The sequence below is a fragment of the Mastigoproctus giganteus genome, chromosome 10 (genome assembly GCF_048544385.1).
Source record: "Mastigoproctus giganteus isolate SK-2022 chromosome 10, ASM4854438v1, whole genome shotgun sequence".
Taxonomy (NCBI): Eukaryota; Metazoa; Arthropoda; class Arachnida; order Uropygi; family Thelyphonidae; genus Mastigoproctus; species Mastigoproctus giganteus.
Window position 1 is genome coordinate 24,525,563 of NC_143584.1, and position 25,414 is coordinate 24,550,976.

At 35.3% G+C, this 25,414-nt stretch overlaps 1 protein-coding gene across 2 annotated transcripts in view; it reads right to left on the reverse strand.

The window, feature by feature from the left end:
• The window catches only part of LOC150078877 (vesicle-associated membrane protein-associated protein B/C-like), a 141,711-nt gene that overhangs the window by 56,063 nt on the left and 60,234 nt on the right, over positions 1-25,414 (reverse strand). For both annotated transcript variants that reach the window (XM_090383999.1, XM_090383998.1), the window contains exon 4: positions 24,445-24,534. In XM_090383999.1, the coding sequence (XP_090240125.1) occupies positions 24,445-24,534 (90 nt within the window). The remainder of the gene's footprint in view (positions 1-24,444; positions 24,535-25,414) is intronic.

Sequence of the window (25,414 nt, forward strand, 5' to 3'; positions counted from 1 at the left end):
GCTGAAATCCAAATATATGATATCAAAATTATTTTTTGCATCCAGTTCCTTTGTAACCACATCATAATATCCTATCAAATTTGTCAGACAAGACTTTTCCTTAACAAACCCATGCTGTGCCTGAATTATTGCTGCAGTCTTGTCTAGATGATCCTGCAATGCATCTTTAACCAGCGACTCCATTATTTTACCCGGAACAGAAGTTAAACTAACTGGTCTGTAATTACTCGTGTCACCCTTCGATCCCCCTTTGTGAATTGGGGATACATTTGCACATCTCCAGTCCGTGGGAACTTCCCCTGAGTCCAAGGATGCTCTCATAATTATGGCTAAGGGTTTGCTTAGTTGCTTTGCCGCCTCCTTTAATATAACTGGATAGATCCCATCCACCCCAGGTGCTTTTCTTATGTTTAACTTCAACAATTTCTCCTCCACTTTGCTCTCAGTTATTACAAAATCATTAAGTATCCTGTTACAATCTGATATCCTTCTGCCATTTTCAAACCTTAATAATTCCTCACGTGTGAATGTAGATGCAAAATACTCATTCAGTTTGTTTGCTATCTGAGCAGGATCATCAACAGTCGAACCATCGATGTCAAGTGGACCAATCAGATTCATCCCCTTCCTTTTAGAGTTTATATAAGTAAAGAAATCCTTGCTGTTTTTCTTAGCATCTTTTGCCAAGGATTTCTCGTAATCTGCCTTCACCTGCCTAACCTCCTTTGTGACCTGATTACAGACTAGCTTATATCTGCCATAGGCTTCTGAGTCGCTTGATAATTTATATGCATCCCATGCATTTTTCTTCTCTGTTACGAGTCTCATTAGTTCATTTGATAACCATTTAGGCCTAAACCTTGAACAATATTTCTTAATAGGTATGAAACTTTTTGTAGCATCCACGATTAATTCCTTGAATGCTTCCCATTTAGAATTTACTGTTGGTAACATCATCAGTTTATCCCACTGTACAGAATTTAAAAACTTTCTGAGACCACTGTACTCACAAAGCTATTTACCAAGAGCATCACTGTATGATAATCTTGGTAAATCTTCTACCACACTGAATTTCATTTAATGCCTTCCTTGGTTTTCGGACAGAAAAAGAATCCTGAACAATCTTGATATTAAGACGTTTCCAGGTACTGATGGCATTTCTTTTCTTAAAACCTGTACTCCTTTTTGGAGATAATCTCCTTTACTGTCATCTTTTTATATGTATTTACTCTACTGGTGTTTTTCCTTCTGAATGGAAATTTGCTCATATCTGGCCAATTCCTCTAAAGGTGATAAATCACTTTCTTCCAGTCACCGTCCCACTGCACTTAAATCATCCCAACGTAACGGAGAAATCTATCAACTGCTGACTGCTACACCAACTTGATACCTTCCATCTGATTAGCATTTGCAAAAAAGGATTCCATTCGTATTAATCCAATGGTGATATTTTGGCTTATTTTACTCATCACTAGAAAAATTCCTTGGAAAAGTTCAGAGAAACTTAGGTAATTGCTCTCAATATTTCCAAGGCTCTGATCATGTTTGGCATAAAGTTCTCTTAAACAGGCTTTCAATCTGCCTTCTTTTTTTTTGTGCAACTGTGTAGCCAGTTGCACAAAAAAAGAAAGCAGACTATAAGATTGCAACTGTGTAGCTAGTTGCTCAACTTCTCTCTGCAACTGCATGTAGGTAGCTCTATCTTCACAACTAATGTTGGTATTCTTCCCTAAGAGTCCGTTCTTTCATCCACTTTTTTCTTCCTGTATATTAATGACCTTTTTCCACTGACTGGAAATACTATCAATAGTTTTGCCGATTGCAGTACAATATAATCAACCTTTCACTTCAATAGTCTAAAAGTTATCCAAGATGTCCGAAGAAAAGATGGACTGAGACCGGAACAGGCCATCTGGCCTAAATCCTTGAAAGGTTGATGATGAGTGGAACCACCATAACTTTTCTGTCTGTTCCTGCTTTGCATAATCTAAAAGTTCTGGCTGTTTCTGCTTTGCAGAAACAGCCAGAACTTTTAGAATATGCACTGACAGTTCCTTCCTTAACTTCAATTCTTTTAAAATCCAGTCCTATCTTATTTCTTGCAAATAAAGAGTCTGCAGCCCCAATGCTCAACTTCAGAGGTTCTCAGATTGTTGGGCAAGATCATACACTTAGTAGTTGTACCTAAAATTCCTTTATTAGGTTCATCTACCATTTCACGAAATGGAACACTTCTTGGGTAACAATTTATAACAATATGTTCATGTCATACAACATAAAGCAGGTGGGCAGATATGTAGGGATGCTGTGTTTGTTCAATTAAGTGTGAGAATGGGCAAGAAGAAAGATTTAATCAATTTTTAACGTGGCATGGTAATCAGTGTCAGATGCACAAGCAGGAATATCTTGGAAACTGCAACCTGCTAGGGTTTCACATATGACCATGTCTTGGATGTACTGAGCTTGGTCCAATAACCAAATAACATTTAGCCAATGGCAACCCTGTAGTTGGAAATGGATCATCAATGCAAGAGGCCAGAGTAAGAGAAAAGCGAGTAAGAGAAAAGCTAAAAGTTAGTCAAGTAACAACAGTACAACAGTGACAACCAAAGAGGCAATTCAGAATGCACAACTTGTACCTTGTCATAGATGGGGTATCAAAGTAAACGACCGAACTGATTTCCACTCCTCAGCAAAAAACAAGTTACAGTCACAATGGGCTCAGGAATACCAAAACTGGACAGTAGAGAATTGGAAAAACATTGTTTGGTCTGATGAATTCCAATTTCTGCTGTTGGCAGAAGGACCAGAATATGGCAAAAATAGTAAAAGTCCATGGATCCACCCTGCTAGGTGTTAAAAATATAGACTGATGGTGGTGTAATAGTTTGGGTAGTGTTTTCTTGGTGCACATTGGGCCTCTTGAATCCAAAGTGGAACATCATTCAGATGCCACAGGTTATCTCGAAATTGTTTCTGACACAGAAGCATTCCTTCGTGGCTGCAGTGCATAATGCACCACGTCAGAAACCAGAAATGTATAGAATTGGTTCTAGGAACATGAGAGTGAATTCAGCCTACTGCAGTGGCCTCCTCTATCACCAGATCTCAATCAAATTGAGCACCAATGGAAAGAGGTGGAACAGCTTTTCAGAAGAGGTCCATAACTATCGAAATCGACTAGGTTAACATGAACCAGCATCCCTGTGGCACACTTTTAAAATCCAATAGGTATGCCTCCCTATTAGGTAGGCATACCTAGTAAAGTGCGCCACTCAGTATATACTTTTACTGGCTTCCCTAACTTCTAATATTTCTGGCATAAGTATATCACAAATATTGTTTCCACTGCACTGAAAAAATTTGGCTTTCTCATCTGCCTTCGGCATTGCTTTTGTTCTAAACAGCTGTTTGTTTGTTTGTTATTTGGTTTTTAGGAGCATTAGCAACTAAGGCCATATTGCTCCGGGATATGCGGTGGTCATTCCCTGACCTTTCCGCATCCTCCGTATTTGGTGGTGACAGGTTCGAACCCCGGTCTAATCAAGAAGCGTGTACTACGCACTGCTGCTCCTTCCCACCTGGCTACGGAGGCGCCGGGTTTCTAAACAGCTACCAACCGTATTCTATACTGTACCTGACAGAGGAACATTGTTCCACATATGGAGTTGTGCCCCTAAAACTTCCCATATACTCCTAGACTACCCAAAATGGCAGCCAAGTTAATCAAACATAGCTTGCTTACTAAAGCAGACTTTCAGTTTCTGCTCATGTCTTTTCCCTCTGGAAAAGGTATAGCTGCACGGGCACTTTTCTTCTAAATTAGTGTTTATACATTTACACTTTTTTTCCAAAGCAATCAAGCCTGTCTCAGCTAGCCAAAATTCAATCCCACTTCAGCTCCAAACTCACTGAACTAACTTTTTCTTCATCTCATTTTATCTCTTCTACTCCTTCATACATATTTCCAAAAAATTACAATCTATCAACATATTAGTCTCTCAATTTTCAATCTATATAAAGTATCAACAACTTTTATGTTTGGGGTCCGTCCCCCAAAAAAACAGCATTATACTGAGAACAAAGATTTTTAGATGATTCTCAAAAGCTCATAAACTATGCAAAAATCTACGGAAATATTAAACTTCTGAGGGACTATGTTCATGATGTTATATCTTATAACCTATCACTATAAGTATATCTTGCTGCAGCAGAAATCAGTCATGAGTGTAAAATCAATTTGCTATTAAAAATATGTTGATGTAGTTAATTCATCCTAGTGTATCAAGTTACTTAGTAAAAAAAAGTCACGCACCAAATTTCTTGAGAACTGGTAAGTTCAAGTTCAACATCATAAAACATCTCTTAACCAATGATCACTATCTTGTGTATCCAGCCAAACAACAGCTAGTGGCTGTGAACTGGCACATGAATGGTTACATGCAAATGACTCAAGTGTTATACACTCAACAGTATATCAAAAGACATGAAATGCAACATGAAGAAATGGCTCTTCAATAAGACACACCATTTCACAGGGAATCAAAATTATATATCTAGAATGACCACGTACCTCAACCCAAAAGAAAATATTTTGTCACGTATTGACTGTAAACTGTTGGAATTATCAATGCATTTAGTTCAATAATTATAAGAAAAGTTTTTACAAGAAAACCCAGACAAATCCTTCTGTAAAACATCAGTTAATGTTTTGCCAAAGAGAATTTGTGATATCATCAGAGTTAAAGATAAATAGTCATTATTAATGTGTTTTTTTTTTTTTTTTTGTAAATAGTTCTATAACCTCAACCCATAATAAAATGCTATATTCGGATTTTATGTTAATTCTTTCCATAATGGCATAAGTGGGATCACAGGCCTGACACAGCTGTGTGATGCAAGAGCGCAGTCTACTCTTTGAGTGGCCTGTGTTCAGCCCATAGCTGCTAAATACAATTAACAATTGTATTCATGATTTATTGCAAATTCCTCTGACCCAGTGGTCATGCCAGATATAAACGAGAACATTATTTCATTATGATTGTTTCCTTTCACTTTTAGGACTGATGTAGCTGAGTGATCAGAAGTGAGAGTGCAGTAACACAAGCTCATTGAGCAGACCATGGTTCAAGCCTGTGACTGATAAATATTATTAATGATTATATTCACGATTTATTGTAAAGTCCGCTGACCTGGTGGTTGTAGTGGAGTATAAACAAGAATGTTAACTGATTTTATATATATGTGCACACATGCATGTATCTATCAACATACACACATTCTTTATACAATATGTCAAGAAGTTTAATTGTTATTATTTCATTATTATTCCTATTACAGTTTTAAATCAGTCAGCTTGTCCATACAAGTGCCATCTCATCACCCACAGAATTCAGCAACAAGTTTTTTTGGGAATCTTAGTATTTGTAATCTCAGGAGACTGAAAGTAGTGAACAGTTCTATTGTCTTGAATGTATTGTTACTTTCTCCTTTTTAAGAAACCCCATGAAACATGACCGAGTTATAAGACTAGTCTTCATGATAGCCAGGGCAAAGATGCCATACGACTAATCTGCAATCAATCCATCAAAAAGGAAAGTATCGAGAGAGAGAGAGCGAGAGAGAGAGAGAGAGAGAGAGAGTAATGCCATAATTTTCACTGTTATAGCAAAAGTTGAGGTGCAAGCCAGTTTCTCAATTATGAGTTTATAAACTGCACTTAGTGACCCACTGAAAGATATAGAAAATGAATGAATGTCATAAGATGGGGAGAAATGCTCCAGTTCTATTGTGAAGCAAGTGTTTTTTTAGACTACAACGAAAATTTAAGTCTTTGTACTACCATGAAGTTCCCATTTTTGAAAACACTACCACAGGATGACATTTTGGAAGGTTTGAAGCAGGAGTTCACATAATTCATGCTGCCAATGAATGGCAAAATTGTTCAGTTTATCTGCAAACAATAGGTCATAGTCTCAACTTCATTTCTATCCTCATATGATCTTTCATGGTGGATCAAGGTATGCCAAGTTCACAAAATCTTCCTTATGGACCTTCAAGGATGACTGTTTCAATTGACAGCAGCACTTGATTGTGGTTATCAGTCTATCAGGGTGTTACATTCTTCACAGCTTGGGTTTAAAATACATTTTTCCCTGATGCAACAACTCATATTTGGTGAAGGAACTTTTACAAATCATCTGAAAGGCTGCCTAAATTTAGCTATTGCTTTGACTTATAAAGACTTGTATCCAAATACTATCAACTACCTCTTCTTTGACAGCACGAGCAACTACGTTTCTCATGATTTTTTTGGCAAATATTGCCACCTTGTAATATGAACTTGACTAGCGTAACAAGTGCAGTTGTATATGTGGTTAATAGAGATCAATTCCTTCCTGACTAATGGACTCTGAGACTTGAAGCAGAGAGTAGTGTTGTTGTTGATAATTACATTAAAAACTGTCATCTGTAACATGAATTTTCAGCAACCCTGTATAAACATATTGTGCATTTTAAGATGCATGTTCACTATCTATGAAAGCAGGCAAAGAATTATTCCACATCAAAATTACATCAACTATTTACAGTTTATATATAGAATAAAAAATAAATAAAGCATACAAAAGAGTAATTGCTAGCAATGAAGCAGCAAAATGATATTTCAAGTAAATATAACCCTCAATATGAATTCCCTTTGAGGATAATGAAACTTTTCTCAAGGAGTTCACACATGAATAACTGCTTGAGGATAAATTAGGATAATGAATAAAACTACTAATTGCTATAAAATGAAAGAATGTATAAGTCGAAATTATGAAACTTATTGTATCTTGTCACCTGTCTGTTTCTGTTAATGGATTCTTGGAATTAGCTACATAGACGATGTTTCAATACTTATGAATATGAAATTACATAAGATTTCCTGACTGTCCTTGACTTACGACACAGTAGACTAGAAATCATTCTCATTCATTCCAGTTTGATCCAAAGTTCAAGGTCACAGGTTCCACACCTTAAATCACATGAAACATGGAGTAGAAATGTAATCAACAGATTTAGAAACCAAAAGTACCCAAACTGAATATGAAACTAGTTTTATAGTTAAACTAGTTTTCTAATTTAAATGAAACTTTATTTTAAAACAGGAAAACTTAACAACCAAATTAAGCAGGAAACAATAAGAAGTATCTAATATTATACAAATTAAGAATATTCTTGTACAAAGCACAGTCTCAGGATATCAATCACAATCATTTGAATTCAATTCTATGAATGAATTAATTGTAATATATGTATGTTTTACAGTTAATTTATTATATAATTCTGATAGTTTAAAAACTTTTAATTTGCAATACAGTTTATGATTTTCTTCCTCAGACTGACTGCAAATTAAAATATGTCTGGCCAAACCAGTTATTCAATTTGAATAGACAAATCATGGACTGCTCACTTTCACTGCAACTCTCAACACAGAGGTGCAAAAGTTAATCAGGTCTTTCCAAAAAGTTAATTAATGAATGCTCTACCATATTAAATCCTTCCGGATTTAAAATCCAACTAGCTAAAAATGTTTTGCAAAACAAAGTAGCTCTGAAAATCAAAAGCACAACTATCTTATTATCATAATCATACTTTATTCCTAACTAGCTAAAGTACCTGGCTACAGGAAAGTTGCAATAATCAAAATTATGAGGAGCCATTCCTCAAGCCAAAAAAATGAAATGTATTAAAAATATATTTGTTACAGTGCTACACAATATTTTATTAATGTAGTTTACTATCCTGACACACCTAATGTAGTTTCCATGTAGTCAATGCATCATGTTTGCCATTTGGGAACAAGATGAAAAGGTTTTTGCCATCAGCAATTCTAGAACAAAGTTGTCCACGAGGGGTTGAGGCTAAGTTGAGGCCACTGACTTTGAATGCTTGTTTTCATCCCTGATTCTTATGGCAAAGCTAAGGTGAACAAGGGAACTAGAACCACTTAAACTGAAATGGTACATCAGATGGGATAACTTGCATGCAGGAAGGAATATACCTTGACCTGCTACCTGCATTTACCACAACGATATGTGGCATGAGCTTTCTGACAGCCAAACATGTTCTATTGAAGAACACTGATGGGTCTAGGTTCCTAAGAAAAATGAAGCTAGCACCAATCTTGAGCTTCAGATTATGAGTCACATCTAGTAGATCCAGAGAGTTAAATTCTGTTGGGCAGTTCACTGCCTCATTGGTGCTAACATACAAGTAATTTTACAGTGCTAGGCAACTGTGAAAACTCTTTGCTTGGTTACTAATTTTTTATGCCAGAATGGCTCTTTGGCAAAGCCACTTGTATTCATGGGAGTGATAAGCAACATTTGGAAATACTGCTTCCAGTTCTTAAGTGTTTTAAATGATTCCTCAACATTCCTATTAATAGAATCCATTTCACAGTGTGAATAAGCTTTCAGTAAACTCTAAGCAAATGCATCATCTTATGAGATCACTAAGCACAGGGGTTTCTAAACCATGGCCTGCACGTATGTAGCACAGGCATATGTTACATGTAGCAGTCCTACATGCATGTAGAGAGCCCTAAATATTGTGTGTCCTTAGAGTTTAAAACTAGCATATCACAAAATATAGTTTTACCCTGATTTTTAAAAATATTAATTTTTAGTCATATTTGACTTATCTGTATTGATTTCTTATGATGTTTTATGTACATCTTCCTCGGTATTTAATATTATTATAACCATAGAATAAGAATATTATTAGTGTTGTATATTAAATATTAAGAAGAATATTATTAGTGTTTAATTGTTAGAGTTTTATGTTTAATTATTATATTTTAAACTGTAAATATAAACAGTGATATTATATTATATTATATTATATTATATAATATAATTAAATTATATTATATTTCAAAAGCTGCTTAATAAGTGGTAAGGAAAGGAACAGTTCTTGTGGCGTACAAGTTCTCCCCCCCCCAGCCAGAAAGATTAAATGTTCCTGCACTAGCACATTTGTCATTAGGCTGAGTTGCTGAATATTCTTCCAAATGTATGAAACCTTTAGACAGGCCTGTAGTTTCCTTAGCTTTTGTTCCATGTGAAACAAGGATAATGTTTGGTGAAAGCCCAGAGATATTCCTCTCATTAGTTTGTTATTATGTAAAAAGTCTTGCATGGTATGATCAAGAGCCTCTAAGGCAAATTTATGAAACACTGTGCACTCATTGCAGACAGTGAGCATATGGCAGAGTGTTACTAATTTACTTTCCAAAGTTAGGAGCAACTTGAAGTACGAGTTGTTCATTCCATTAGCAGTTACAGCAATGCCTGATGATGTCACTGCAAGGGCAATCATTTTCTAATCAATCTTTTCTAAGTACACTGATTTAAAACTTTATTTACCTCAGAAACTTTGCAGCATTAGTCAAATAAGTTACTGAATGGACTGTCTCATCTCACTCATCTCATTCAAGCACAATTATTATTATTACTATCCACATAGTGCAAGGAAGCTTGAAACTTATGCTGCACCAGCCAAAAAAAAATTTCCAAAAAAAAGAATGATGATATCTAGCTCAGGACTCCCAAGCCCATACTCACCAGATGTGAGCCCCTGGGGATAAAATGTGAGTTGTTGTTATGTTGTTATTTGGTTTTTAGGAGCATTAGCAACTAAGGCCATATTGCTCCGGGGATATGCAGTGGTCATTCCCTGACCTTTCTGCATCCTCCGTATTTGGTGGTCACTGACTTGAATCCCGGTCTAATCAAGAAGCGTGTGCTACGCACTGCTGCTCCTGGCTACACCTTAAAATGTGAGTAATCAATTAAAGCTTTCTCTATCATTTAATTTATGGTACTCTTTTCACTTATTCTGTAACGATGACATTAATTAATAATGCAAATTTTCAAAAAGGACTGATTTAATTAATGCCCCTTTCATTTATAATGCAGCTTGCATGAAAACTACAAGCTGATTTGAAGCAGAGCTTTACTCAACATTGGAAGTTTTTGAGAAATAAAATGATTACTCACATTAAGTGAGCTTCTTACAGTGTTTTTTAATAAGCTCAATTTACCTGATTTATTATGGTTTTATAATTAATTAAATAATATAGTTTTATAATTAATTAATATAAAACTTTCTTTCACTTAATTTTGTTCTCTTTCACTGATAACACTACAAATTTGTTTGTTTGTTTGTTTAAAGCTTTTAAAGCTTTTATTAAGTTTGTTTAAAGCTTTTATGTTGTATAGGGACATGAAATGTAATGATATCTTTACTGAGAGGAAGCATTTATAATACTTCACATAATTCAATTGATTTACTTATAACAATGACATTAACTAATACCATAACTAATATCATAAATTTTCCAACCAAATTAATTTAAAGCTCTCTTACCCTTAATTTCGAAAGTTGGCAAGGATATAATACTCCTCTTTTGTTTATAATATGATGACATTTAATTAATATTTCAATCAATAATGGCACCAAAATGTGGGGGGGGGGGAGAAACCAGATCTATCATCTTTGTAATGGTTTCATAGATTTTAAGAAATAGCTGTTCTGAAACAAAAATTGTGTATCTGGGCTTGTAGTTCACGTATTTAGATCCATAAAATTTCAGAAACCTCAGAACAAGGTCCTGATATTAGTAATAGTATTCTCCATATAGTGCAAGGAAGCTACAGGCCTTTACTGACTTGGTCAAAAAAAAAAAAAAAAAAAAAAAAAAAAAATTTGGATAAGAAAATCAAATTATGTGCTTTCCTCCTTATCTATCACCCATAACTACCTGTGAAGGCAACTTGTTCCAGCAATCAAAGACTTGCTGGCTAAAAGAAAACTTCCTACAATCTAGTCTAAAGTCCTAATCCACTGTAATTTGAATTTATGTCCCCTAGTTCTGAATTCTTTATAACAGAGAAAATTTTGCCTTTATTCATTTTACTGACCCCCCCCCCCTCCTGCCTTATAAACCTCAATCAGGCCCTTTCTGAGGTGCCTAGTTTCCAAGCTCTTTAGCCCACAATCAGTCTTTGCTTGTATGGTTGCCCTTTTACTGATATCACCATGTGAGTTGCCCATGTTTGGACTCGTTGAAGGACCTCAATGTCTTTTTTCTGATGAGGTATCCGTAATTGAACACTTCATTCCAAATGTGGTCTTGCAACTGTCTTATACAGTAGGATAATGACCTCCCTACCTCTAGAGGATACTGTTCGATAAATCACTGACAGGACACCATGAGTTTTCCTGGCTGCATGTTTACACCACTCAGAAAACTTCATATCTGCCCATATTAAAAGTCTCAGATCCCTTTCTTCCTCTACTGTTTTTAATTCAACCCACACCAAGTAGGTATTTTATTTTGGGGTTGCTATTCACTGAGTTTAAGAACTTGCATTTCGCTGCATTAAAACATAGCTGTCACTTTTCTGGTTATTTTTGAAGTCTGTTCAAGTCATCCCAAAAGAGTGCTGCTTGATACTGATCATTATTGATTGTACCAATCTTTACGTCTTCTGCAAATTTTGACATCCTTCCTTCTACCCCTTCAATGATGTCAATTCTGAAAACAAGAAGCAACAGGGGTCCAAGAACCAATACTTGGGGAACCTCACTACTGACGTTACACCAATCTGAAGGATATCCATTAATCACAACCTTGACTCCTGCCCTGCAGCTACTCAACAATCCATCTTAGAATCTTTCCAATAATCCCAACATATTCCAGCTCATACAGCAACCTGTCATAAGGGACTGAGTCAAATTCTTTGCTATAATCCAAACAATGTTCCCTACATCCAGCTTCAGTACCTGTGTCAAAAATAGCCTACTAAGTTAGATAAACATGATTTTCCCTAACAAAATCATGCTGCTTGCATTCAGAATGGCATATCTATTTAAATGTCCCTGGATTGCACTCTTAATCATTGCTTCTAAAAGGTTCGCCTATTACTGAATTCACTGTTTTAACTCCCTTTACATACTGATGATATGGTGGCACTTCTCCAATCCAAAGGAATCTCTCCTGAGTCCAAGGATGCCCTCATAATTAACCTCACTGGTTCAATATATTTACCAGTGGCCTCACTCAAAATTGCTAGGTATATGCCATCAACTCCAGGAGCCTTACTTGCCTTTATGTTCAAAAGTTTTTCTAATAAATAGTCATCTGTAATTTCGAAATCACTAATTTTATATGGCTCAGCTTCACTCGCACAGCCTCTTGAGGCATGAGGGGTGTTTCGTCAGTAAAGCCAGATGAAAAGTACCTATTCAATTCATCTGCAACATCAGCTGGGTTATCTAAGACTTTCCCACACACAAACACACACGTGCATAGTGCACGTGTCTGATCTGATTCACTTTCTTCTTTTTTTTGTATTCACATAGATAAATTCCTTGTCCCCATTCTTTGCTCTCTTAGCTAGTGCTTTCTCACATGTGGCCTTGGTCTCCCTAACCTTATTTGTACCTGTACCAACTTGTACCTGTTGTAGGCTTCAGTATTTTTATTGCTCTGTAACTATTACATGCTATCTTTTTCTGCTCTATTTGACTGTCCATCTCTGCATTCATTCATTTCAGCATCCTCCTGCTGCAATATTTTCCTACGTGCATTCATAGCTTCTGTGATTTTTGCTTTAAAAGTATTCATAGTTACAATGGATTTGCCCTCACTCTGCAAACCACCCAATTAATACATGCCATATAACATCTTAAAGTGTCCAAGTCCCCTCTTCTGAAATTAAAACCCATGCCTTTACCTTTAACTACTGCAACATCTTTCTTCACCTTCCAACTGCTGATTTCGTGATCACTACCTGACAATTGTTCCTGTAATTTAAGACTGTGAAGTCATCTGATTCCTGAGTAATGGTGAGGTCAAGAATATTTTTTACCCCTAGTATTTTCTCCGACATGCTGGTACAAATAATAATCATCTAGTTTATTTTAAAAAATAAAAAATTCCTCATGGTGAGTTTCCCTCCCACTCATTTCAATCAATCTGGGCAGATTGAAGTTACCCATAAGATATTCGCACTCGCTTGCCCATTCCATCTGCATGTAGAGACTCTCATCATACTCTTCTGGTATGAGATTACTCCCACTCTCATTATACCTTTGCTTCCAACTAACTCACACTATACACAGGTTCTACTGGCAGATGGAAATTCACCCTCAGCAAAAGCTCTTTTCATTCTCAAGCTGCTTTTGATAAGAAGTATGACCCCACTACCCCATTTATCTTCCTATCTTTTCTAAATACACTATACATGCCATAGCAGAACTTTTCACTCACAAATTGCGGTTGTCACCACATTTCTGTTAGTCCTATTATGTCAGCATTAGTTGTCATACCCAGGAGTTCAAATTCAGCCATTTTATTGACAACCCTCCTGACATTACCGTAGACACAAATAAGACTAAGTATTCTTCTATATTTTATTATCCTGACACACCTATTGAAGTTATTTATGCTTGTTTCCCTAGCTTTCTCTTCCCACACATTTGAAATGTTGCTACCCTCAGAAGATCAGCTGTTGCAGCAACAGCTGATCTTCTGAGGTTAGATTCATTCATTGCATTCTGATCATCTTAATGATCAGAATGTTGACATTCTGATCATCAATGCATGTGATCAAAGGACTAAAAGAAGTTCTGGAATGTGATGCTGTTAACAAAGGTAATAATCATGGTGTAGCGTAATAGTATATCAATTGGTAGTTATCTCTTATTTAACCAAAATATATATTATGGAATAAAGCTATAAGATGTAACTGTAAATATATACTTTAATTTCTGTATGCCACTGAAAAATTTCCGAGAACAGGAGTATGTGGGGTATGGTTTGTTAATATTTAAATTATATTATTCAATGGTATGGGAATACCATTAAATGTTTTGCCTCTATGCATCAAAGCATATTTTCATTCTTCTATTTTTCCAATCTTTTGCCAACTACATTAGCAATTCCTCACCTTCTCATGGTGTAACCTTTTTGTAACAAGTATGTTGATAATGAACAAACTAGAATGGGATAACAATATAGGATTAAGCCTACAAAACTTGATAAATTATAAGCTAAAACCTTATCACTAAAGAAGGAAAAACAAATCAAGTTTCATACTGGATAACACGTCACCGAGGTCAACAAAGCCCTTGTTGTATGGATACGGAGAAAAAAATGGGTTGCCAAAATGGGATTAAGTCAACTGAACAAAATAAAATAAAAGCAAAAACCTTACAGCAGGACAAAGAAATTGAGATTTTAACTGGCAGGAACACTGTCTGGGACAACAAGGTTCCTGCCATTCTTAGAAATATCTCTATCTTCAAAAGTCATATATAATACTGAAGTATATCAATCCTCTCTTATCTTTTCCTTTTGTGGTAGTTTGGTGCCACGAGGGCTGTTCAATAAAGAACGAGCATAATTTTTTCACAACATACCTTTATTAATCATCCATATTTTGATGGTCCTTTTCAAAGTAATCCCCATTTTATGAAATGCATTTACTCCATTTCTGCCATTCTTCAAAAACATGGTGAAAGCCATTTTTTGACATGTGTCTGAGAATCGCCTCCAATGTCATTTCAACTTCTTCTGATGACTGGAAATGTTTTCCTCACAGCTTCCTCTTTAACTCTGGAAATAATAATAATAATAATAAAAAAACTAAAAGTGCAAGGTCAGAGATGTAGGATGGATGAGGAACATATTTGACATTAATACTGGCTAAGTACTTGATGACAGTCTTACAGTGTCATGATGAAACATCCTCCACCTACATACAGTTGTAGTCATTTGCAACAAATGTGATCACACAAAGTATGCAGTACAGTTCTGTAGTAAGATCTGGAAACATAATATGCTGGCAAACCACTCCTTGAATGCCAAAAAAACAGATGACCATAACCTTTCCCGCAGAAGCCACAACTTTTGCTTTTTCAATGTTGGTGTGATGTAGACTTCCAAACAGAGCTTTGTTGCTTACTCTGTGAGTTGAAACAATGAAGCTATGTCTCATCTGCTATTATCATCTTGTGCAAAACCTCACCATCTTCAGTAACCATCCATTGCAGCTCCTGATAAAACACCATGCAAACCTGCTGTTGTGCAGGAGTGAGTGGTCTTGGACCCTAGCAAACTACATGCAGGCTGCGTTATATAGGAGGATAGATTCACTATAAGCCTCTTTTAACATTTCATACGCTTCAGCTGATGTTTTCTTGAGATGGAAACAAAATGTGAGAGCAGCATACTGTTCCTCATATGTCATGTTCATTGTTACGTAGGCAAAACTTAACAGGCATAAACCTCACCAACCACCAAGGTCACACCATTTGCACGAATCAATTGCATAGTTGCTATGTGATGCATTTTGGTTTGATACTAAATTCTGCAGCTTAGCTAGAAATAGCTAGTATATGGTTGTTCATTAAAAATCATAATCATTCTTTATTGAACAGTCCTTGTACATTTAAAGCTTGAAGACAGAGATGTCCAAAGATCTGTTGAGCCATTTTAAATTTCATTAAAGTCGAATCAACAGAAATCTGGTAATTTTTTCAAAAATAAAATAAACACACACACACACACACACACACACACACACACACACACACACACACACACACACACACACACACACACACACACACACACACACACACACACACACACAACAGGAATTGGACTAAGGTTTCTTTCCCAACACAGTCACAATCAGCAAGGGGTGTAGAAATTCTGTCAGTAAACAACGTGTACTGACAGAATTTATGCAAAAAAATTTAACAAACAAAACAATAACATTTATATGCTGCCAACTTTTGACTTTCAAAAAGCTTGATATAGAGTAAGTTTGAATAAACAGGAGAAAAGCAGATTTTTTGACCAAAGCAGAAAAAAATACAGTTCCTCACCAAAAACAAGAGAAAAAAAACATACACATTTTATATTAAAATACAGACAAAGATTTGTTTCATTCTGTCAGTGTATTTCTGTTTGGACTATCTTTAGACATCAGCTGATAAAGAAAGATACTGTTGCAGAACAGGTAAATAAATTTGATGAATTTGAGGTATTGCTCAAAACATCAAAGGCAGATATTGTTGGGATATCAGAGACGTGGTGTCACACAGATATAAGGAATGCAGAACTGGAATTTGGGGAGTACAACGTCTACAGAAAGGATAGACTGGATAGAAAAGTAGGAGGGGTTATGCTATTAGTTAAGAAACACACAAAATCCAAGGAAGTGAAGCCAGTCGACATCGCTGGACAGTGCAATGTCGAGTCAGTTTGGTGTGACATAAGCATTGGAAGATCAAAATTGAGAGTAGGAGTGTGCTATAGGCCTAAAGACTCTGATGAGTATAATAAGAAACTGTACAGGGAAACAGAGTGGGCCAGTAAATCAGAGAGTCTTATAATGGGGGATTTTAATTTCTCAGATATTGACTGAAATTTGTGGATTGGTCACTCACACACTAGCAAGGCTTTTGTGGATTTACTGGATGATTGTTTTCTACAATTTTACTTTTACAGCATGTTGGGGAGGCAACTAGAGGGCGTAATACTCTTGATCTGATTATCAGGAGTGATTCTGCATGCATTAAGAATCTGCAGATAAAGGAACCACTAGGTGACAGTGATCACAGTGTGCTGAAGTGGGATTTACTCAAAGAGGTAACTACCATCAGGGGTAAAGGGAAGGGTTTTTGCTTTCGTAAAGACGACTACGATGGTCTGAGACAGTATTTAAATTCTATACAGTGGGACCAACTGATGATGTTACCAACAGCAAATTCAAAATGGGAAGCATTCAAAGAATTTATCTTGGAAGCTACTAGGCTTTACATACCAACTAAGAAATATTGTTCAAGGTTTAGGCCTAAATGGATGTCAGATGAACTAATGAGAAATATGGCAGAGAAGAAAAATGCATGGGATATATATAAATTAATGGGTGACATGGAAGCCTATGATAGATATAAGCTGGTCTGTAACCAAGTCACAAAAGAGATTACGTAGGCAAAGGCAGATTATGACAAATCCTTGGCAAAGGATGCAAAGAAAAACAGAAAAGAGTTCTTTACCTATGTAAACTCTAGAAGGAAAGGGATGAATCAGATTGGTCCACTGGATAATTATGGTTCAACTGTTGATGATCCTGCTCAGATGGCTAACAAACTAAACGAGTATTCTGCATCTACATTCACACGAGGAGTTATTCAGGAAGGGGAATGCCAGAGGTGAAGTAAACTCTGCAGTGAGCTATTTGATTTTGTAATAACTGAGTGGAAAGTGGAGGAGAAATTGTTGAAGATAAACATAAAAAAGGCACCCGGGGGTGGATGGGATCTATCCAGTTATATCGAAGGAGGTGGCAAAGGAAGTAAGCAAACCCGTAGCCATAATTATGAGAGCTTCTTTGGACTCAGGGGAGGTACCCATACACTAGAGATGTGCAAATGTGACCCCAATTCACAAAGGAGGATCAAAGGTTGACACAAGTAATTATAGACCTGTGAGTTTAACTTCTGTTCCAGGAAAATTAATGGAGGCACTGGTTAAAGAAGCACTGCAGGATCATCTAGACAAGACTTCAGTTACAGCTCAGCAGTGCTTTTTTTGTAAAAAAATAGGTGCCGGTACTCATTCTTTGCTATCAGGAAAAATTGAAAATGAAAAGGATATGAAAAGTACTCTAAAAATTTTTTTTCCCTGATAGTTACTTTCGTTGTAATGCTTTTGGAATAAGAACAACAAATTTAGTATATTTACACAGTTTATTCAGTATAAATTTATTATTCAAATATAGATATAAAAATAAGTAAAATGTGAATAAAATAAGTAAATAAATCGGTCAACTACTGAGCTATGCCGGGCACTCAGGATGACACGAATTGTCGTTAGTGTAGTATCTCAAATAGAGAACTTTATGGTAACTGAAAAAAAGTTTCTAGTACCCCGGCTTGGCTTAAAACTTAGGAAATAACGAGAACGTTGTCTATTTGAGTCTTTCCAGTTGTTGTGAATACCAAGGGTGGGAGAAGCGACTTCAACTTCTTCCTGCAGAAGCGATTAAAGTCTTGGGGGAGAAGCGATTGGCAGGTGAGGGTCCAACAAGACTCCACACAGGCGCCTCCCCACCACCACCTCAACACTGGCTCTCTGAGTACCTCCTTGCCAGGACAACCCCAGCTTTGAAAATTGTTGTTAAAAAATACTTCTTGTCACAAAATTTATAAATGACCTTTATAGAATTATTAACTAACTATTTAGCAACCTTTTTGTCACTAAAAGGAGAGTTACTTAGTAAAAAGAAGCATGCTATTGAAGTTCAATAAATTGAAGTGCAACAAAAAAAAAAAAAGATTTTGAACTAATTTTAACACAAAAATAAATGATAGATTTCAATTGCAATAGTTTTCCCTTGATAAGCATCAAATAACGCATGTTTAATGTGATTTTTAAATTTTTAGCTCCGTTAGCAACGGAAATAGAGGGGGGACACAAAAATTACTTACATTTTCCTGTCTGACGCCGCCATTTTTAATTTTAAAAATATTTTAAAATTATATTTTAAACATACTCGTTAAGCTCTTTCCAACGGTGTAGCTATAGATTGTCAACATCATTTTTATCCCCTTCCATTTCTCAGACAAATTTTTGTCAACAATGATCAATATGGCATTATGTTGGCCCACTTGATGTGCAAACCCATGCAAAATTTCTAGTCAATAGGTTGAGTGGTTCCAGAGATACAATGCTGTGACAGACGGATGGACAGGCAGACAACCGAGTGACATTTTAAGGGTTCTTCGTTAAACTATGGCCTCTAAAAATAAATTTATAATAAGTTTTTGTAGAATATTCCAAATTTTTATTAAGTTCTCATCAGATACCCTATGCCGACTTCTTTTCTTCCTCTTTGTGTGTCTCTTGCTGAATGACCTTTCCGAAGCAGCCACGAATCGACATATTTTGCTGGATCGAAGCGGGTCAGCGGTGGGCCTACAATTTTAAGAAACAGTAGTGAAGAAAGTGTTTTTGTCATCAATGAAGCTCTGGTTGGGCTGACAATCAGATTCATTTGTGAAAATCCTCGTTCACATTCACTCGATGAAATTGGTATCATACTCAGAGCGTCCATCAAATTCTTCAATTCTTCCGAAACCATCTTTTCAATTAGGTACCCCCGAAATCCACGAATTGCATTTAACTGTAACCTAACTGACAATTTTCTAATTTCATTTTCACCAAATGCCAACAATTCATGCTTAGAAGGTTTAATACCTTTGCTGTCCTCGTTTTCCTTCTCTCGTCATCGGTATTGTCACTAGTTCTTAAATTTGAATTTTTTTTTTTTTTTTTTTAAATATCATGTCATGCGGATATTCAGGTACTGTGACCATGTAAACAGAGATAGGGAAAAATTTATGAAAAATGTGGATAACGCACTTCCGCGAAACGACAGATGATTATTTGTCGGGGTAAAAGAAATTACTCCCTCCTAATTCTCGAACGGGGCGCTTACAGTTGATTCACGAAGGTGTCCAACCTACAGTCCACGAGGAAAATAAACTAAAACAGCATTTTAAATTTTGTTAATTTTGAAAAAAATTCTCATTAAATGTTTTGTTCAGTAAATGTAATTGTACTAAATAAAATTTTCGAATATTTTCAATTTTACTTTTACATGCAACAAGATATCAAAAATGTAACACACTAAAGAAATCTAACTTTGAATTTTTTTGAATATGGCACCTGTACGGGAAAAGGTTGGACACCACTGCAGTAGAAGGTGGGCCAGAGCCCATTGGGAATACGCCTTGATCTGCTCACTGTTGACCAGCACGACTTCTCCGTATGCGAGACAGGTGGTCGGATAGGTTTTACCAGGTACCACTAAATTATAGAATGGTAATCCTTTTAGCTCTCTTAATTCGCTCAGCAGCACTAATTGCTTAAATTGCCTGAAGGCCAGAAATGCGAACAGTGCGTACCGAGTTAATTCTCTCCTAATCCGTTCGCTATATGAAAATTTTCTCTCTCAACGGAAACTATTTTAAATGTAACTTCCAAGGGAAATTCAAAATAATTAAACAGAGGTCCGACCGAGCAATTTAGAATTATAAAAATGGTTATACAGAAATATATTTATTTCTATATTTATATAGAAAATATCTTAACAATAGACAGTGAAAAAAGTAAATTTAGTTAAATAATTTTAAGCTTATTTGCATAGTAGATAAACATGTAAAAAAAATTTACAAAATATTACAAATTTCGAAATGCACTGCATCCAAATGTCACTGTTAATAAAGGTGCCGGTACGCCGTACAATTGCGTACCATCACAAAAAAAGCACTGCAGCTCGGACACAGCATGGTTTTGTTAAGTCTTGCCTGACCAACTTGATTGGATACTATGATGCAGTCAAAAAAGAACTGGATGCAGGGAATAACTTTGATATTATATATTTGGCTCTTAGAAAGGCTTTTGATACTGTTGCACATGGAAGACTGCTGCATAAATTGGAGCAGTGTGCCATTGGAGGAAAATTGCTGCTATGGATAAAGGGATGGTTGAGGGGGAGAAGACAGAGTGTGGTAATCAATGGACACTGCTCGTCGTGGACTAATGTTATTAGTGGAGTCCCTCAGGGCTCAGTGTTGGGTCCATTGTTGTTTTCTGTATTTACAAATGATATTGATGATGGTATATCAAGCTTAATGTCCAAGTTTGCAGACGATACAAAGGTTGGCAGGGTTGTTAACACTACTGACAGTATGCTGCTGCAACAGGATCTGGAAAGGTTGAGCAGATGGGCTGAGAGGTGGCAGACATGAAGTTTAACATTGACAAATGTAAAGTACTACATACGGGAAACTGTAACCCCAGAGCAACGTATCAACTCTGTGGTACTACACTGACAGTGGTAGAGAATGAAAAGGACCTTGGGGTAATTATGCAGGCAGATATGAAGTTTTCTGAGCAGTGCAGACAGGCTGCAAGAGTTGCTCATGGTGTCTTGTCAATGATATACAGGAATTTTTCTAGCAGGGATAAGGAGGTGATTATTCCCTTGTATAAGGCAATGGTCAGGCCACACCTTGAGTACTGTATACAGGTCTGGAGGCCTCATTTCAAGAAGGGTGTAGAGCTGCTGGAACGAGTACAGAGAAGGCAACAAGTTTAGTGAATACAAAGGGTTGCTCTTACGAAGAAAGGCTTAAGTTTTGCAAATTACAGTATCTGGAGACTAGGCACCGGCGAGATGATCTAATAGAGGTGTATAAAGCCTTGAATGGTTTGAGCATGCTCAATGCTGATGGGATTCTTCCTCTTGCTTAGAATAATCACCTGAGAGGGCATAAATTCAAATTGAGGAAAGACAGATGTAGGATAGATGTGTGCGGAAATTTGCCTTTAGCCAGCGGGTAGTTGGTTGATGGAACAGACGTCCATCCCTTGTTGTGGAAGTTGATAGCCTAAATAAATTTAAGGCTCAGCTGGACAGGTATTTTGAACGAACGAAGAGGTGAAATGGGAGTGGTTTTGTTTTTTTTTTTTTTTTTTTTTTTGGCTGATGCTGCATAAGCTTGCTTTCTTGCATCATATGCCTCTACTAAGGCTAAACTTTCATTGTTATGAAAGTTCTGACACTTAACAATATCTATTTTTTTGCCTTCAGCATTATGAGAAGTACAAAAAACTTTTTTCTTTCTTTTTGCAAAATTGATTTATTTCAATTTGGTTAACAAACTTATTCTCTGAATAGCATACTGGATGAAAAAGTGGTTATTCTTGTCAAAGTTAAATAATATTTAACTCTCAGTTGTTGAATCTATAAATTCTGTTTTGAGTCAGCAGACTCTTGACTGAAATAATAAATATGTTTTAGTCTTAGAAATAATGTTTGCATTATCTATGGCTATCTGAACAATTATGGCAAATTATTTTCAGATTTTTTTGGCCATAATCATTAAGAAAAATAAGAAATTAGCAGAATTTTTAAAAAAATTCTGATTTAAACATAGTAAAACTATTTTTTTCAAAAAGAAAAAGGTAGTGCAAAAAAGACAGTTTCTCTGTCATTTTTTCAATAGTATTTGCAATAACAGGCAGAGAAAATGTTATGAACTACTGAAATGGAGAGGTGAGGAAAATATCAAATCAAAAATAGTATATTATCTCTGGTAATCGGGAGAGGTGGAAACTATGCATTTATTACATTAAAAAATATTTATTCACAGTATAGGTAAACCCAAAATTAATAACATGAAAAAAAAATTAATATACACTTATGTAGCTAACTAAATCTTATGAAAACTTAAAAAAAAATTTCAATATTCATTAAGTCTGACAAAAGTATATCATACACAAATTACTTGACATATCAAATCGGGAAATACTTCAGTTCTAACTATTCAAACAATATATATAAATTTATTATATTTTAGTATAGTGCTCAAATTGGGGCAATACACAGTGTGGCTATTAAATAACAAGCAGTCACTACATATCAAGTGCCACCTATGAAAGAAAAGCACACCGGCTGACCTTGAACCTTTCCCTAATTGTGCACCAATTCACGTTCCCAAACACATTCGGTTTGTAGTGAGACAGGTTTTCATTACCTTGTGTTCTTGCAGTTTGCCAGAAAAATGAGAAACAAAACAATCAAAAAATGAATCAACCTCAAATTTTTAACAAAACTAAAGAAAATACCAACTGAAAGTTATGAGTTGTTACATCAAGTTTATGGGGAAGATACTATATATGTCAAGAGCTTGTGTGTTTGAATGGCATAAAAGATTTTTAGAAGGAAGAGAGAATGTGGAAGATGATGAATGACCGGGCTGTCTGGTATCTATGAAAAACTGATGAAAATGCAGGCTAGGTAAGGACATTAATTAGAAGTGATTGTCGTTTAAAAATTAGAATGGGTTGCATCAGAACTCAATATGGACAAAGAAACAGTTCAATTTTAACTGAAAATTTAGGGATGAGAAAATTGTATGCCAAGATGGTGCCAGAAATTTTGAATGAAGATCAAAGAATGAGAAGGCTCCAAGTTTGTGAAGATATTTTGAAAAAAATTGAAGATCCATACTTTCTGAGTACTGTAATTACTTGCAATGAAAGTTGGCTATTACAGTATGATCCAAAAACTAAAAGACAGTCAATGCAGTAGAAGACAAAATAATCCTCTAGACCAAAAAAAAAAAAGCAAGAATGTCAAAATCAAAAATGAAAACTATACTTCTTGTTTTCTTCTATATTAAAGCAATTATTATGGATGGATACATCATACCAAATCAGGCTATCAGTCAAACATACTACATTGAAGTTCTGACAAGGCTGCATGAAAAAATGTGAAGGAAAAGACCTAAATTGTGGAAGGATGGTTGGATGCTCCAGTACATAAAGCACTCTCTTTGCCAGTTTCTGGCCAAAAAACAAGTGTGTGTGTGTGTGTGTGTGTGTGTGTGTGTGTGTGTGTGTGTGTGTGTGTGTGTGTGTGTGTGTGTGTGTGTGTGAGAGAGAGAGAGAGAGAGAGAGAGAGAGAGAGAACATGCACTCTACTCACTAGACCCTACCCTCTTGACCTTTTTCACTTCCCTAAACCGAAAATATACTTAAGGAACCCCATTTTCAGTTCACTGAAGGCAGTAAGAAAAAAAAAAAAAAAATGACTGAAGCATTAAAAGAGCTTACAGAAAGGTGACTTCCAGAAATGTTTCTGCGCTTGTAAGAAATGTATGGAACAGTTGTGTGCAACCCCAACGCAATTTATTTTGAAGGGTATAACGTGTAAGTTATAAAATATTTCATTACATTTATTTTATTGCAAGTCTCGTTATTTAATAACCACATCTCATACTATACTTGAATACCATTCAGATTAATAAGTTTGTTTCAAAATTAAGCTCAATGCATTTTGATTGTTAAACTCACCAAAAAAGTTTCGAAATTGTTAAGAGGAACGTTGCCAATTACATGCTCGAATACATTCTTAACCATGGTGTCTGGATATCAGAATCAATGAAAACTGAAGTATAGTGTTTGCATGTGTTGGATAAACACTAAATTTAACCTTATTTTTGTTGCCACAACTAGTGTTTCAGTTAATATTTTGAAATGTAAATATTGTATTGTAAATATATACAATAAATGATATATTAATATAATAATTCAATTACATTACAAAATGGTACTCAAGCTATAAATGTGTGATAATGTATAATTCATTATATACAGTATCATAAAATAACATGCCATCACTGATTTAGTAGCATGAGAGGAATAGTTCAAGGAGATCAACTTTAATCATTTTAATACATATTCCACAACCATATTTAAAATTGAAAATAGATGTGGATGTATTTTCAGGAGATTTGGGTACTTACATTTTGATCTGATGCAGCGACTGTTTCCGAAAGTTCAAAAACACATTTTAATTTAGAATCCATCATATCTTCACGAGTTGCTTCCTTCCACTACAAAGAATGTTTCTTATTAAAATTGTACAAATGCAAAAATATTTTAAGTAAACAAAATTATCATAAATTCTTAATACGGAAGAAATTATTTTATTGACACCTTGTCAAAGTATAAATAATGTCAACAGAATTTCTTTTTCTTTTCTTTTTTTTTTTTTATTCATATACAAGGCATAAAACCAAATATATATAAGGTGTATATATTTGGAAAACATATACAAGTTAAACATAACATATACAAGTTAAACATAATATATACAAGTTAAACATAACATATACAAGGTGCAAAACCAAAATTTTCTGGCTCCCTCAGAAAACCATGTAGTGGTGCCAACCCCACTCATCTAGTTCACTTCAATGTTATTTTGTGTGTCCCAGAATTAGATGACAAGTACCATTTACTCTTCCCATGTTTTACTACAATGACAGATTTCAAAGTTTCCTAAAGTCAAAATGCAAATTGGCGCAGATAGCCATATCAAATTCACTAGTGCATGTGGGCCACATTGATCTTAGATGTGCTTAAGGTGGATCACATTTTTTTTCCTGGATTTTTTTAATGCACGATTATTTTATAGCTATTTTTATAGTTTTATTAATGTGTAATGTGTGTATAAATCAGCAATAAATAAATATAAATTCAATTATAAATTAATTTAAATTTTAATAAAATTAAATTAAAAATAATACAAATTAATTTCAAACATTTAATTTTAAAAGTACATACAACAAAATAAGTAAAAAATGTAAATAAATTAAAATTGCATTCTAAAAAAAAAGTAATTACTCAAAAGTTATCTTCCCAAAAATGTGGCACCTTTTGTTTGTACTCAACTTAAGGTCAGGCGTAATATTTTGTGTAGATACAACTTTCATT